A 16,632-nucleotide genomic window follows, 5' to 3' on the forward strand; every position below is an offset into this window, starting at 1 on the left:
GAGAGATGGGGTGGGATGTGACATGCCAAAGTGAAGCAGCCACCCCGAGCAAGTCGAGCATACACTGAAGTGAGGTTTGCCACTCACTTGCTCGAGTGGTGGCAAGAAAATGCTCTTTGTCATTACGGCCTTAACTAGTCTTAGGCTGTTGTGTTCCCCTTAGCGGCGGGGATTACTTCCCGCGCAGGACTCCGCAGGCTGTGATGACAGGGCAAGCCAGATAAAAAGCCGTTAACGCATTTGGCAAATCCTCGCACAATCGCTCGTTGCGAGGGTCCTTAAAAGGTGGACTCGAGCAAACAGACTGCGGGGTTTACAAGAAGCACAGCCACAGGCTTCCTACAACATCCCCACCCCACCCCTTCCCCTTCCAGATAGGGCCTATCGGTCATCCACGTCGGCCGCCTTGTCGCCATAGCAAACGATAACTTAACTAGCGATGTTTGACCAACAGACGATTTCTTGATTCTTCCCAACCTACGGCGCCTACCCACCCTACCCACACACCCGTCCGACCTCTCCCATCCATCGACTGCCCTCCGCCGGAATTTTGTTCAACGACCATGTGAAGCTTGAAGATTAGAAAGCAGGCGTTTGACCTGCAAAGACTAGTCACCTACCTCATCATACCGAGATTCATGGGATCGACATGCTCTAAAGTTATAACCATTGGAGACGATGGCAACAACTTTGAAGACACTTGTTGCTGGCGATTCAAAGTCGTTGGAGACTCATTTGTAATCATCAATTCATCATGGGACTAGTTCTGTTCAGAGGTATCTTGCTTAATGAACGGATATGCGCCTGGATGGTAAATATTTCACATGGTCATGTGAAAATTGACCAAAGTATTCGATAACCCATGTATAGTTAAAAGGTTTCTCTAGAAAACGCAATTGGATGAACCACCCTAATGTTTGTTCTAATCAGAAGCTAAAGCTCTCCTTGAATTAAGTGATAAACATTGAAATATAAGTGATACTTGAAAAAGACAAATTTCTGAGCATGAAATCTGAGAATATACCAGCTTTTGAAAAAAAAACCCTGTTTTTCAGACATTACAACTGTAAAAGTAGTACTGCTAATCAGAAAGGAAAGATTAGACTCATTCGTAAATTGACGACGAGGTGATAATTTACAGATAGGCGACTTAATTTAATTAGGGTATGATTTTGTGCGTGTGGGTGGGGGGATATGGAATTTTGTGAGAGAGAGAAAGAAATAGGGACGGGACGAGAAAAAGAGACAGAGACAGAGTCTTAGACCCAACACGTGTTCTCTCCCCGTGGCTTTCGTGAATCTTGAGTGAAGTGCCCTTATCGCAGCGATTGACTCAAACTTCATCGCGTTATGCACTACAGTGGACGTGACCATCCCTCTGATATCGTCAAACGATGATAACATATCACACCCTCAGCCCTTCTAACACCAGGTGATCAGTATAAGTGTTTAGATTTAAAATATGCTATTTGATATATCTATAGCTGTCTTATATATAAAAAACACCAAAATATACATATAGATACGCAATTGCTGAAATATGATTAAAATCACTTTAAGAATCACATTTTCAACATAAAATTCCTCGGGTGGCACAAGACGATCTTTGAAAAGAGTAGTCACTAAGATATTATTGGTAAAGAAATGCACCAGGGTACGTACTCTCACCTCGTTTGCGCTGTTTTTTTTTTTTTTTGTTGTTGTTTTTTTTTTAATCTGAGGAAATAATTCACATACCTGCATATCCATATGAAAAAAGCACTTTATTTTAAAATTTAATTGATGCACTAAAATGCGGTGTGGTCGTGCTCTTATATTAGTTTATTATTTTTTCCTTATTCGTTACTGTAACAACGATAGTTCTAAATAACAAACACGAATTGAGTGTCGAATTGAGTATTAGCCATACATTAGTAGTTTGATTTGGACCGCACCCTGGCACTTATAACACAGCATACAATGTGATACCACGCTGCCAGCGACCTCTGGCACACACCGGGAGACTGGCTGCTGACGACACAGTGGTGTCGCACTGACATGGCACACTGGAGACATCACAGTCTCAACACAGCAATACACGTCTGTCACATCCCCAGTTCGAACGCTGCTGGAAAAATTCTTGCCACACCTAAATGACACTGAAGCTGTCTGAACTCAAGAATTCCATGAGGTTTCTGCAGGAAGGTGAAGATCATGCTTTGTCCCATCGGCGTTGTCGCTGTCGGTGAGCTGAAACCAAGAGCAAGGAGAGGATAATAGTAGACTGGCCACAACATCGTCACGTCGACGACACAGCAGCATCACCTCACGGCGCCTGCCAGACCGGAAGGTTTACGACTTAAAAGGTCACGCTGAGTCATGACAGACAGGTTTGGACGACAGCAACTGTAGTGGCAGAGACCCCCAGTAGGTAGTGACAGCTGAAGAGCAAATCATCTCTGAGTGGTGCCCAGGTAGCCAATCCACTGATTACAAGTCTTCTGACACGAACGAACCCAACTAAGTGCGATCATTTCAGATGGCCAGTTCAATGGACCAATGTTCCACAAAATCTGGTCTCTTAAACTCTGAATCATAGACCATACAATAAACATATTATACGCACGATGAGTTACGTAAAGAAAAGGTGGCAAATAAGTAAATATTTTTGAAATAGCTTTGAGTCAAGTAGATGGAGAGAAGGTCTGATAGGAAGAGGGGAGAGCGACGCTGGAATGAAAAAATAAAAATGAAACTTCGTGTGGTTGTTAGTAAAGTTAGGGGTTTTTCCTACATGTTCCTTCTTCAGCAACGGTCAAACCTCAAGCCGAGCAGAAAGGTCAAGAGGCGCGGCACCAGCGTTCAGCTTGATCTCTCACCCATACAGCCTACACACCACCACTATCCATGTTCCCCAGTCCTTTGTCAACTTATCGCAGTTACACCTACCTCCTAGTTCCCTCAGCCCTGTACCATCTCCTCCCCCTCCCTCCTTTAAACACGGACACCTTTCGCGTTCTCCACGGCCTGTTGAGCTCGACACCACTCCCCCTTCTCCCCCTAGCGTGGACGATTGCCGCCCCTGGCCAGCGAGTGGACAAGGACGGACCGCGCAGGTAGCACGGGGAGTGACGTGTCGCCGCTCCTACACGGCACCTGAGCGACGTCACCGAGATGGCTGTCGGACAGACCCCGCTGGACGCTTTACCTTCAAGCTCAAGTGCTAGTCTCCCCCTAAGGGCAAGGTGAACATGTAACTGCCGTGGCGGAGCAGCGAAGTAACTGAAAAGAGCAGGAAGACGGATTTACTCCGGGAGGCAAAACAGAAGCAGCTACAGCATCACCAAGTGCAATTTGCCAGTCCTTCCTGCGCCACAGCGACGTTGCAGCAACAATCGACGTGACGGGGGTGGCAGCCACACTGTCGCCGCCGTGGAGTCTGGGACATGCTGCAAGTGGATAACCTCTCGCCCTCAGCCACGCTCACCTCAGCCGCCAACACGGCTTCCGTCGCATCTACCGCAGGTAACTTCACCGATTGCATATTAAAAAAAAAAAAAGTCCCGATTTCTGGATTGGAAACTTGGTTGGTATCTCGGAATCAGAAAGAAGCTTCTAGCTGTATGTACACTGTATTTGCGGAGGCGATAAGGGGAGAGAAATTTGTGGCCAGCCAAACGGTTTCTTAGCGGGTAGCTTTTCATCCTTCTGGACTTCTTTGATGTTCTGACCTTCTAAACCATTGCCGGCGTGCCCGCTCGCAAATCATTATTCAAAGGGCAACGACCCCACTTTTCTATGAGCATGAAGTATTCAAATGATTCCTACAGAGCCGTAATTTTTAGCGAATTTAAAGAAACCTCGTCTAGTCTCCATAAACTCTGAAGAAAGGGATGCAGTGCTTGACCTCCACTTTTATCAGGAGCTCGAACTGGTAGCCAACCCTGTCTTAGCTGTGTAGTCTTTTTCATTCCATCAATCATTGTGTAGGCTACTTGTGTAGGTTCTGTCATGGCCTTGTGTGCTGTCCCGCTTCTAGCATCCCTTAGTGAGAGCTTGCAAAGACCTTCAAGAGTCGGCGACCATCGGTAATCATTTGCAGGTAGATTAAATTTTGAGCACAACACTTTTGCTTAGCGTCGATTCTTTCTTTAACCACGACAAGCCTAAGCCAGGGCGACTCACGCGGTGCCAAGACTTATCAGTCTAGTCGAGACCAACACTTCTACGCTCTTTTCATTTCCAAAGAGTCTTTTTTTAAGAATTATTTTATGAAGTATGCATTTTATTAATAAGGTGAAAGTTTGGGCAAATATTTTTTTAAATATTAAAATAAAATAATTCACTTGCAGTAGAAAAAAATCATTAACATTTTATTGTAAGACGTTTGACTTTTTTTCAATAACTTTTGCAGTACAGTCAAATTTAGAAAGCAAAACGAAGTCACTTTTTACGTATACTGCACAACCAGATTTTTCAAGATGTAAAATTTGTTTCCGATATGTAGTAAAAGACAGCACATATTTGTTTGCTGTGTTAGTCACCCTTACATATCCCATTTTCACCCCGTGACACTCTTTTTGACCATCAACACTCTTGTGATAAATGTAGAAATCCTGCTAGACTCGACCATAAAATAAAAAGTGGCCGCTTGGAACTAAGACCCATGGTTGTAAACTACGCGTGCGTGGTACATCAACGAAGAGAACATCAATGGAAAGCGTTGACGATTCGAACAGACTGAAATGACAAAAGAGAAATCATGTTTATGCGATCTAAAACACATAATATTATACAGGAGTAACTTGCAGTTACCATGGTTCAGTACTAATGAAATGCAAGCACAAATTCAAACCATAAATGCTCGATTAAAAAATTTAACCAGGAAAATGATTTGGAACAGATGAAAGAGAAAAGAATGACGTGGCCAGAAAAGGGGTAGGACTCACAAGGAACATCGGAAAAAGTAGAAGGAAGTTTATCAACAATGATAACCGTTACACAAGTGTCGTGTGCAAATAAAATGTAATTTTTACCATGCAGCGCCGAACGTTGTGGAGAACATCTGAGAACTCGACCTTTGTTGAGACCCTCAGGTACTATAGTGACTTCTGTATTAAAACAAAACAAAACAAAAGAAACTTCAGTCCGACAAAGGGAAATCATAAAAACCTACTACGAGAAAGACAAGGTATGAATGTGAGTTTAGTCCCTCTCTCCATTTTCCGTACTCATTTGCTAGCCATTTGTATTAAAAATCTTTTTCCTTCGTTTATTGTAAAAGTAATTATAAACTGCTTTTGTATTCTACTTCTGAACATTTATTTGTTGATTTATGATTTTATTTCCTGTCACCCGAAATAGGGTTGCAAAAGTGTGAACAGTGAAATTCCTTTAACTAAAAAGACTACCTTAAACATTTCTGTAAACTGCAGACATAATATTAAAAAAAAAATTACCTTTACTTCAGTCTTCTAGAGATGCAATACATAAACAGCGCCAGCTCGACTCGCTACAAATTACAGATAAACACGTGTCTCAAGAAGAACCGTCTCACGAACCTGTAACGAGATGAATGAAACACATTTTTAAGAGGAAGCCATCAGCGTTCAGCAGGGCAGTTCACACGCAGCGTTCACACCAAACACTTCTGAACGCTCGCTCATGACGCAACGTTTTGCTTTCACTTGCTCGTCAGCAGGAGTCGAGAAGCTTCTGTTTGGAGCTGACACGGATGGAGGAGAGTGTCCGTGGGGGATGTAGCGAAACATTTTCGATGAAGCTTACCCATTCGTCCCTCCCCTAACCCCCACCACTCACCCGTCTAACCCCTTAACAGACAGTGCCGGCGGTATTAGGAGTTATAGGTTCCCTGAGATTAACGCGGGTTACACGTTGATGGAGGATGGTGGCTTGTGTTGTATCTCAAGGGAGTTCATTATCTTTTATTTTATAGACACTTTATCAGTTTTAAACAAAGAAAACTCGATTAAGCCTTTTTACCCCAGTAACAAGTTGTTTAAGCAAACTGTTATCGACTTTAACTTCTGCCCACTGTCCTTAAAAAAAAGTAGTAAAATAAGAAATAACACAAATGAAAATTCCAACTACTGAACAACTACGATTATTATTTTTTCAAAACGGAAATTGCTTCTTCAATCGGTATTAAGAGAGGTAGATTGCAAGGTTTCTGCCGTGTGTGACAATTATGTACCTACATTTTTTTTTTTTTCAAACGAATGTACTTTAGCAAGAGGTGTGTGAGTGGGAGAGAGAGAGAGGCTGGACGTGTCATCGTGGTTTTACGACTGTTTAGTCTCCGATTTCAATGGTCGCTGAGGTCTCGCGCGTAAATGTGACCTACAGGTGACCTGCGAAAGATATTTATATATTATTCTACCCCCCGCGAGCTTTTTCTTTTCTTTCTACGAAGTAGAAAATTAAAATTCAAAGCCTCTGCAATTTCAAGATACTATGTAAGCGACATTTACCGAAAGGCTTATTGATGGTGGTTTTGGTTTGATCAGCCAGTTGATTTCGTTACAATAATGCAGGTTCACCAAAAATGTCTTAGCGCAATCAATGGATGAGAGCAGGAAGTTCGTAGGTCGTACCCTGTAACCTTTCATCCCAATATGTCGCTGTCACTTCATCGCACTCGTAGTCGGCTCTTTGGATCGGGAACTCGCGGAACAAGCGTTGACTTGCGTAATTGCATGGTCATTCCGCGGGTCCACTGAAGCCCGGCCATTGTTCACGAGTCGGTTCGCGGTCGACTTGACGTGTCATCCTGTCCTGTCCTGCCTTTGTTGTGCTCGCCCCGACTTTTCCATCAGCTCAAAACCAGTTGTCTGCATACGAGGCGTGCTCTCCTTCACTCGATCACTGCCACAATAGGAGGTAGGAGAGATAAAGATTTGCGACAGAAAGGCGTCAATCTGAACTGATAGAAAAAGCGCATAATGAAACACTAAACGGCATGTTAAATTTTCTACATACTGAATACATGTTTATTTTAGTTATTTTCTGTTACTTCAATTTGTATTGGTTGGATTTTCTTGGCTCCTCGCTAACTGCAGTTGTTTATTCCATGGCAAACTTCACTTTCCAACCCTCACCCCAACCTACAAAAAATCAAAATTGTTACTTAGAGATTTACCACCCATCTAGCTCGTACTTTTACGACTGTCGTGCCTATTAAATAGGCGGCTGCCAGTCTTGTACCTTGTGGCGTTTTGTATTTTTCTTTGTCCGCAGCAGACAGCCAAGACAGACAGATTTTGTTACAACAAATCAAAGTGGGCCAGAGTTCATGCCCTCTTCCTTCACACCCCTGTGCAGCAAGGTCTACCTCCCAAGTGGACGTCTGTCTTGTTACAAATAAAAAGACGATGTATTGCTCTTCATTTTACATTCCTTTTTACGAAGGAAATAAATGGTTGAAAGTTTCTTATGACATCTTGATTGTTATAATGTAGTACAGATATTGCCAATAGTGCAAGCTGCTGAAAAAGTCAAATCTGTCAGAAGTATGATAACCCCAAACACACTTTTTAAAAACTGTTATTTTCTTTTGTTGTTTGCAGCTCTTTCTGCATACGAGAACCAGAACAGGGGGGTGACAAATCTCGCCCTCCCCCAGTCTTCGCGCCCCCACCCATCCGCCTTCCAAGACCACTGTCCGCAGGTTCAAGAAGGAGTCAGGAGAGCAGGAAGTGTTCTAGTTCACTGGACACATAATGGGCCCAGCATGCAGTCGGCTGCTGGGAACGCGACCGACGATGATGACGATGAAGATGACGACGATGATGGTAAGTTGAAAGCCAGTAATACATTCACGGGACGATTTCATCGACACACGTGATGAAGGGGGAGATAGTTGTAGTACGACTATTGACAGCCCTACATTTACACCCGTAAAGTGGCGGCCAACAATAGAGGCGATTGACTCCTCTATGTGGACCAACAGTAGAGGCTAACTATTGATGTGTCGTCAAATTCTACTAGCACGTACAGAGATAGTGATAACTATTGACTCCTCTATGTGGAAAGGCCATAACCCCAATTTCTGTCACCAGATTCTCGCCCTTTCACCCCTCCACCACCCCGCGGACGCCTCAGCTACACGCGGTACCAGTTGGAGTTGCTGAACGGCATTTACCAAGAAGTGCGCTACCCCAATACAGTGCAAAAGCAACTGATCGCAAAGCGCGTGGGGATCACCCGCGAACAAGTCAAGGTCAGTTATTAAAAATAATAATAACGAAGAAAAAAAAAAACGCTTTTAAACAAACGTTATTTAAATACTCTTAAAATATAGATACGTCGTATTTCTTTGGCGACTGAGTGCGCGTATGTGTGTCTTTCTCTCTGTTGGATGGGGAGAATGCTGTTTACAAGTCAAAGTGTCATGGTGTTATTATTCAGTAACTATCCTCGATTCAGAAGAACAGTGAATAACTGAGGTCGGTTCGATCACGTGTTTCAGATCTGGTTCCAAAACCGTAGGCGAAAGGACGTAGTGGGAAGCAGAGCGGGAAACAGAGATGCAGCCACCGCCGAGAAATCCACCAATGACTCTACTTCAGCCACTCGCGATGCCATCATCAGCACCACGGCAAGCAGCAGGAGCACGTCCCCCAGCGTGTGTTCCAAGGAGGAAGACTCTCCAGACGCGGAAGGTGCTTCAGACATGCTTTACGTGGGCAACGGGGCCACGGGAGATAACAGAGCTGGCCACGAGGCTGACCTAAGGGGTGCCAACGTCGGCAAGACGGCCAGTCGAATGGTGCCGGAAGTGGTGATGCGCAGCGTCATCTCAGAACTGGGACGCTTCAGCAGCGACAAGCTCAAGTCCAAGAAGAACAAGCGCAAGAACCGGCTCAAGCAGCGCGGGCGCACTCCCTCATCGTCGTCGTCCTCAGCAGGAGGTGGGTCTGGAGGAGGAGGAGGAGTGCCGGTCCGATTTACTCCAGGAGGTATGGTGGCCGGAGAGGCCAGCGACGGGAGCGTACATGCGAGGTCCTCCCTGAGCCGGCTGTTCTGCCCTTACGACATGGTGGCGCCGCCTAACAAGGTCACTCCAACGGCTTTCCTCAACACCGCCGCCAACCGCTTCTACCACTCGTACGGCTCCTCGGCATTCAGCAGTCCGCGCGATATCCGCCCCGACTCCCTACCCCCGGGTGGAGGCATGGCCTGCATGCCCAACCTGGAGGGGGTGGGCCTGTCCCCCGGCATGGGAGGGGCTGTTCCTTCCGATGCCAGCCACCACCACCACCATCACCCGGTACTGTCGGGACTAGGAATGGCGGGTGTGGGGCTCATGCCTGTGGGCCAACCGCCAGGGACGGGGGCGCATGAAGGACTTCCTGTGCTGTCCGACATGCTGGGGCCTCATCATCACCGCCACCCTCTGGACTCCAGCACCCTCGGGAGGGAGGTCCGAGAGTCCTCCTCGCAGCCACATCCCGCAGAGGACGCGAGTGAAAACAGGTCGACCACCCATCATCACAACCACCTTTCTCCCTTCAACATGTCGTCATCTTCTGCGCCTTCGTTGTCGATGAATCGTGTCTTCCCGTTCCCCATTTTTGCTGATCCTCCCATCGTCCTATCCAACCTAAACCAGCACGAGTCTTTGAGGGGACACTCAAGCTGGCCCGCCCTTCCGCCCACCCATCTGAACCCCATGTCCACGCTGGACGAGTCCTACAAACCTGTCCTGATTTCCTCCATCACCAACCCCTTCTACACGCACTCGTCGCCAACGCCACATTGGCCCATCCAGCACACAGCGCCAGATTCTTCTTCTGCGGGAGGTTTTACTCAACTGTGACAACGCTCAGGCTCTTGTTAACATGAAAAAGTGGGAGACACTTATGTGGGCTTTGCCGGGAGGAAGTGTACGACATTTATGTGGGTTGTGAGACCCAACCGCACGAACAGACAGAACAGGCCTGTGATACGCGAGTGCGACGTAAAGTGGTTGCCCGTTACCAACCAGACGAATAAACATTTCATCTCACACCACGCAAAACTTTAAATAACAGTTTCGTCTACTGACTGACATTTTAGAATGCTGGTGTCTCACATATTTTCTATTGCCAGTTCGCACAGAGGAACATGTTAGTTTAGCGCTGCACGTATCGGAGAGATTTTCTTCTTTTTACGTGTTTCATTCCGAAGCCTTGCAGCGAGTGTGCTGATCTATGAACATGTGAATATAAATTTATTTCTTTTCAAGTTATCTTTTTTATTTTCTATTTTTCTATTTTGTTGGTTTTTATTTTTAGGGAGGTATTAAGTGAGTTTTACTTCCTTTCCTTCCAAGTGTTTAGTATAAAACTGTTCCACACTCTTTTAACATTTCATTTGTAGACAGAGTTGCGTAAGTCCGTCCGTGACTTGATGCAGCGCTAGATGCAAATATCACTTTACAAAAGCAAAGTCTACATTTAATTAACATGCTCTTCCAGTTCTCACACTCCAGATAATTTTTAAAAATGTCATCGTAAAACTTACGAGAAAATTTTCGTTGCAATAGGAAACCTCGGAGACTCTGACGTATAACTGTTGCGATTGGTCGGTTTCTAAGAAATATATTTCACAGGTTAGTAAACAAATATATTTCACAGGTTTGTAAACATGAATGTTTCGTTGCAAAATTTTAACAAGTATGGACTTATAATACATGAATGCAGAAAATCCATTATGAAACCCTGGTGAAGAAAATTGTCTGGTTCTCGCAATCGCTAGAAAAACACAGCAGGATTGGCTGTTCCACCCAGGATGCCATCCAATCAGAGGCCTGCAAATGTCTCATGCCCCTCCTATCCCCACAACGTCGAGATAAGAGAAACTTCCATTCGAAGCAAATCTTTCCTAGTAACAGCGGTTTCGCCATTTTGCTACGTCTGCTTTTCTTTCAGAATTTAATCCCAGAGAAGTTTTTAAGTCCAAGGTTCCACAGTCGACGGTACTATTGCTGAAGCGAAGCAAGAATGGCACAGGAACCTGCCTCAAAATCGAAGATGACTCCGATGGAAGCTGACGTTACATGGTTAGAATCGTTCTTGACGCAGATCAAAACATCAAGTCTTTAGAAGTTCAAAGTAATTTAAAATTCATCAAACATTACAGATGTTCCGTTGATGCACAAAATACTGAGTGTAACTTCCTCGTGTGTCCCTTTCTCTCCCCCACCCCCTTCAGTCTGTTGGATCTCCTAGTTCGTCGTTTTCAGTCTGAGATTTAACTTCAGAGAAATTTTATGGTTCAAATATAAACACATAGAAACTGTGTTATATATTCTCACTAGTAATAAGATGTTTTTAAAGCGATCCTTAGCCACAACGGTCACATACACTAAACATTTCTCTCACCAGTTCAATCTACAATTGTCTGTTTAATTAGAAAGTGCTTCTAGCTAGAAGTAATTTGACACTTGCAAGTTGAGCCACACGAGGTGTAGTATATAAATCGCCTTCTGCCTTACCCAGGAGAGAATTCGTACGCGCCATCATGAGGAACCAGCTGATTGTCTGGCCTCGCCGCTGGACCTTCAGGGTCAACATGACGAAGGAGGTAAAAATCACCATCCTCATCATGCAGCACGTCGGCAGTAATGAGGGTATTTTATACGAGCTTTTCCTTTTTATTGGTGTCCTATGGCCAATATTCAATCAGCATCCAGCTGTTTTCGTAATGCCGTACACAAACCGCAATCCTGGGCCTTCGTTTGTGGATGGCTTTAAAAAAGTAGGAGTGAGGAACCATTTTTTCGCCAATGGCCATTTGCATATTTATAATATTATTTGTATACCATACAAAATTGTCAAAATAACAATTAGCCTCCTATAACTGGTCAAACTGTAGTTTCGCCTGGCACTGAGTGTGATTTGAGTCACCGCTATGCAGTCAGACGGGCCGTGGGTAGCCGACGAGGAGCATTCGTGTCTGTCCCGTCATGTGTCCTATCCCGTAATGGACATTCCTTGCTTGTCCCTCAAAATATATCTTATTATTACTCATCTGATATAAATTTATATTGGCATGATAAAGCTCCTAGAGGTATTGAGCATAAGTTCCGCCTGTAATTGCCTGGGCCCTCCCCATCCCTGGTTTAGATAAAAGTGTTCTTTGATTGTGAGCATCTTTGACGAGCTACGTAATTGGTGTTGGTAAGGGAAGCTGGTGTGACGGTAACGACAACATTTGTAAAATATAGTGACCGGTGACCGGATTCTGAATGGTAGCAAACAAACACTCTATTACGACAAAACGTAAGCCATATGCTCGAGAAGAAGAAATTAATCTTCACTCGTTTGTCCGCCTAATCACATCAAGGTGGGCAAAATCAGCATCATCTCTGTCTGTGTCATCCGTCAGGGATTTGGGATTCATTATCAGCGCAGACATGACTCTTGATAAACGTTACAGCAGTCAGTTATTGTCTATTATGAGCTACGTAAGATCAGCACCATCCGACACATTCTCTCTACGTGTGCTACCAACACTCTTGTCTGTGCGTGTGTACGTTCTCGGCTTGATTACTGCAACTGTTTGCTTACCGGCTGTTCTGCATACCTTATCCACCAACTGCAGAAAGTACAGAACTCTGGTACTTAGAGTAAGGAAACGGGACCATGTCACTCCTCTCCTTCGTTTTCTACACTAAATACCCATCCATTGTCGCATTTAGTACACACTGTGTTGTGTTTTAATTTCCTTGCTAGCTCTTGCCTTTACTATTTCTCTTCCGGTAAGTCCCAGCTGTGACAACCATCTCCTAACTATTTCTGTCAGCAGAACAACAACATATTGTCACAGGATTTTTAGTTACTGTGCAGCAAAACAATGGAACTCTCCCTTTCAATATCCGCCACCTACCCACTACTGAAACCTTTAAGTATGCACTGGAAAAGCACATCTTCCTACTCCTAACAACAGTCCACACAATGCTAGACCTTTTTCACACCCTTACCCCCTTTTCCGCTTATTGCTGCTTCCTTTTTGCAATATCATTATACTCCCAGTCCTCGTTACTTGTATCCTCTACGTTTTTATGTCTTTTATTCGTCATCAGTGCCGTTGTTTATCCTTCCGTCTTTCATATGTTGTTTGCTTGTTCTTCTATCCCTCGTATGTTGCCTATGTCTCGTTCTTGTTCTTAAGAGCTGAGCATGCTCGTTAGGAGTGTGAGTATGCGCTATATAAAAAATTACATTAATATTTTTCGCACCTTACTCGGGTTTTTCTTGAGGGAAGAAGAAAAACGGACACACGGATGTCTTATTAACTAAGCAAGAGAAAGCGACTAGACCGAATTGACGCACTTATGCAAACTCACACACATACGTTGCTCCTCGTCCGGCTTATAGAGTGTCTCTACGATCAAACATTATGCAGTATGTTGCTCCTAATTTTCTGTTTATTAATTAGGATCTAACGATGTCTCAACCCTGTTACAATCTAATATTGTGTCTCATAGATGTACGAAGCAATGGAAGGCAAGCGGCCATGGTCTCCTTTCGACGACAAGAAGAAGTACCCGCTGCCTCATACACCAGAAGACATGAAGGCGGGGGCTATCATCCTACCTCCCATCGAGATGCCACCGCCATCTTCATACCCTAGGTACTGTCAACTTCCGTATCAAGGGAAATGTTGGGTTGGGAGGAAGGTCTTGCGCCGAGCAGTAATACGTCACCAACTCTGATCCTCTCGCCGGAGCATGTTTAGTCAGGTGGAACACCGAGAGCAAAAGGAGGACCAAGGGTACGAGACAGCGAAGAGGGGGCGCAAGCAGCATGAAAGGACAAGCGTAAGAAGTGAGGGGGGTAGTCGAGGTAGCGTAGGGCGCATCACAAATACAGTCCGCCAGGTTGGTGGGAATCACTCAAATCCACCGGATGGAACTCGGTCAGGGATATGTCATAACCCCAACGAGACATTCACTCCTATCAAGTAGAACGAGGAAGGAAGGAGAATCTCATGTTCGTAAGTAATTCGTGCACACACACCAGAGAGCGTAGATATAGAGATGCTGCACTCCTTCTTTATCCTTACCTGTTAAGAAAAGTTGCGTCCCTTCATGATGTGGTCAGAGAGGGTAGATATAGAGAGGCTGCACTCCTTCTTTGTCCTTACTTGTTAAGAAAAGTAGTGATGCAGTTGTTCTCTGATGATACCAGAGTGCAGCTTCTCTATATCTATGCTCTCTAATGATACCACAGTGCAGCCTCTCTATATCTACGCTCTCTGCACACACCACACACACACACCTACTCGTCTCCTTGATTGCACCTGGCCCACCGATCTTGGGTGTTTCCACGTGCAGAACTTCTACCGGCCTGTATGGCTGGCGTCCGATGGGTCCGGCGTCAACACTTCTGCAGACACGCCTCAATTTGATCAAGAACGACTTCGGCAAGCAGGACATCGTCAAAAGTTTTGGCTGGCCGGGGCCGATGCCCTAACAATCCCGTACATACGGGTGCTGCTACTAACGTTCATGCTGCACGTGCTGTCATTTTGCCGTCTCTTTGATTAGTCAAATCGTGCCACGCGAGCGGTCAAACAGCAAGAGGCGTTTAGACTGAACACAACAAAGAAAAATACATTGCTCATCGTATTTGCAAACCGATGAATACGTCGAATGCTTTGAAATTATGCAAGCGCGTGCAGCAAAGAATAAAGACTGCCACAAGCTGTTGTCAGCTGCCTACTCGCGTTGCTTAGATTTACAGAGTGACTGCATGGCTGGCTGGGCGATCTGGTTCTAGTGCCTTGGATCTGGCTATATATTATGTGTAGCCCGGTCCATATACGCATCGTGGAAAATCACATTACTCTGCCCCCAACTCCCAACAGTTGTTGCAACCGATTAAAAACTGTATACATGTCTACAAGGAAGCTCCAAGAACCCGAAGACGGGGGAAGGGGTCTTCGTTTTTCGTTAAAATTCATTTTGGTTTGTTTTGACTTATATTCAGCTGACAATCATACCACCTACATAGGTTCCGCAGCACTGGTAACAGACAATATACAGTAGTAGTCGGGGCAGCTCCAGTTTGACAGGTTGACAGCTCATGTTCAGCAACGAAGGCACAAAGTTGCCATGAAGGGGGAGATAGCACTTGCATGAGCCGCCAAGCGACTCTCTCCCTACTTCCTGTCAGTCGTTAGCTCTCGCGAAGGAATATATCTCTCAAATTACGACTTTGTCAAAAGTCGATCTGCATCTTCACAACAGACCTAGGTCGCAATGCAGTCTCTTCTGCGTATTTCTCTCTCTCTCTCGTTTGAAGCCATCAGTAACGTCTTAGAGCGGACAAGACATTACTGCTAAATTGGTTAAATACCTGGCAAACTGTGGGGATCAGCACAGCCAGTTTCCAACTCACACACCGTCACACTGCTTTATTTATAAGATACCACACTTATAAAATATGAGGATCATATCATTAGACCCAGTAAACCCCAGAACCAATCTGGCTCTAATCTAGAAAGAAAATATTATTGCAACAAAGTGTATTACCAAACAAAGAAAAAAAAAAACTTCAAAAATTGTACATTCCTTTTCATTGTACAAAATGGCAAAGAATCATCATTCACAAAAATTAGATTGGTATATATTTCCGAAATCATTGGCAACTTTACAATTCTTACAGACAATAAAATGGTGTTATTTGCGAGGTTATTTGTTTTGTCTCGAGCTGTTGTGTTTGTTTTAGTAAGAGGCGAGCGTGGGGTCGGGGTCTTCGTTACGGAGTTCTGTGGTCTCTGGATCAGTCCCAGAAACTAATATCACCTACATTTTCTGACAATATCGTCACGGGAGTGATCGAGCAGTAGATGCCACTAACCATTTGAAAGAAAAGCTGGAGGTTTAATGCCGATCACTTTTCGTTTTCGAATTTATTCCGACAGTCTGGTGCCTGCCACCCTCTTGTCCACTTCTTCACAACATGGAAAGAAATTAGAGATTACTACGCAGGGAAAAGAACGCTCGACTGCTCGCTCCTCCAAAGGCGTGGAAACAGCAAACTGAGATCTCATTATCATACAACACTCACGGTCAGCGATGAAAATGATTGATGTCAAGTGTCGAGCAGTTGTTAAGTTTGGAGCACGTTTCGCTCGTGCGGCATGTGTATCGCGAGCTTCCATCTGACGGCCACAGCTAATGGCGGCTGACAGTGAGAGTCTGGACATCGAAGCGCTTCTCGACTCAGTAGCAGACGACACTATGACTCAGCTAATGTCAGAGCTGTCTTCTGCGGCTTCCTCGTACATTGGTGACAGAGAAGCGCTGAAGATGACGAATTTTTTCGATTCTACGAGTACTTCGGATGAGGGTACGATTGAAACCCGCACGTGCCACTGGGAAGCAGACGATGAACCCAGCACTTCACAAGAACGACAGTGTATGAGTAGGGTGATGTTTTCGGAGAAATCTGTTTCAAATTCAAAATTACTTCAGGCTAAAGTAACGAAGCAGGTACCTAATGTTCGGCATCTTCAAATGCAACCAGGTGTACAAGGTAGTTTCCTCGGAAACAGAAAAAAAAAAATTCGTACTATTTTGATAATATTTAAGGTTAAGTTTTTTAAAGAGCCTTTTTCCAAATTGTGAAATGCTTGACTGGC

General features: G+C 44.7%; 1 protein-coding gene and 1 long non-coding RNA gene across 4 annotated transcripts; one reads left to right on the forward strand and one right to left on the reverse strand.

Annotated features, from left to right (window-relative positions):
- Window positions 1-1,363: 1,363 nt before the first annotated feature.
- On the forward strand, window positions 1,364-14,705 carry LOC112569830 (homeotic protein ocelliless-like). Of its 2 annotated transcripts, none has more exons than XM_025247846.1 (7): window positions 1,364-1,432; window positions 7,566-7,790; window positions 8,058-8,218; window positions 8,468-11,041; window positions 11,481-11,565; window positions 13,472-13,617; window positions 14,321-14,705. In XM_025247846.1, the coding sequence occupies exons 2-4, from the start codon at window positions 7,730-7,732 to the stop codon at window positions 9,815-9,817; spliced, it is 1,572 nt and encodes a 523-aa protein (XP_025103631.1). In that variant the 5' UTR covers window positions 1,364-1,432; window positions 7,566-7,729; the 3' UTR covers window positions 9,818-11,041; window positions 11,481-11,565; window positions 13,472-13,617; window positions 14,321-14,705. The 2 variants fall into 2 exon arrangements, with proteins under 2 accessions (XP_025103631.1, XP_025103630.1); XM_025247845.1 differs by lacking the exon at window positions 1,364-1,432 and adding an exon at window positions 2,704-3,504.
- LOC112569832 lies at window positions 1,432-10,591 on the reverse strand. 2 transcript variants are annotated; one of them, XR_003100537.1, is made up of 5 exons: window positions 10,504-10,591; window positions 6,594-6,864; window positions 5,439-5,540; window positions 5,016-5,090; window positions 1,432-2,229 (listed from the first exon to the last, which is right to left on the reverse strand). It is a non-coding gene; the product is annotated as an uncharacterized LOC112569832 (long non-coding RNA). The 2 variants fall into 2 exon arrangements; XR_003100536.1 differs by lacking the exon at window positions 1,432-2,229 and adding an exon at window positions 4,286-4,719.
- Window positions 14,706-16,632: the final 1,927 nt, after the last annotated feature.

This window comes from Pomacea canaliculata, linkage group LG8 (genome assembly GCF_003073045.1).
Source record: "Pomacea canaliculata isolate SZHN2017 linkage group LG8, ASM307304v1, whole genome shotgun sequence".
NCBI lineage: Eukaryota > Metazoa > Mollusca > Gastropoda > Architaenioglossa > Ampullariidae > Pomacea > Pomacea canaliculata.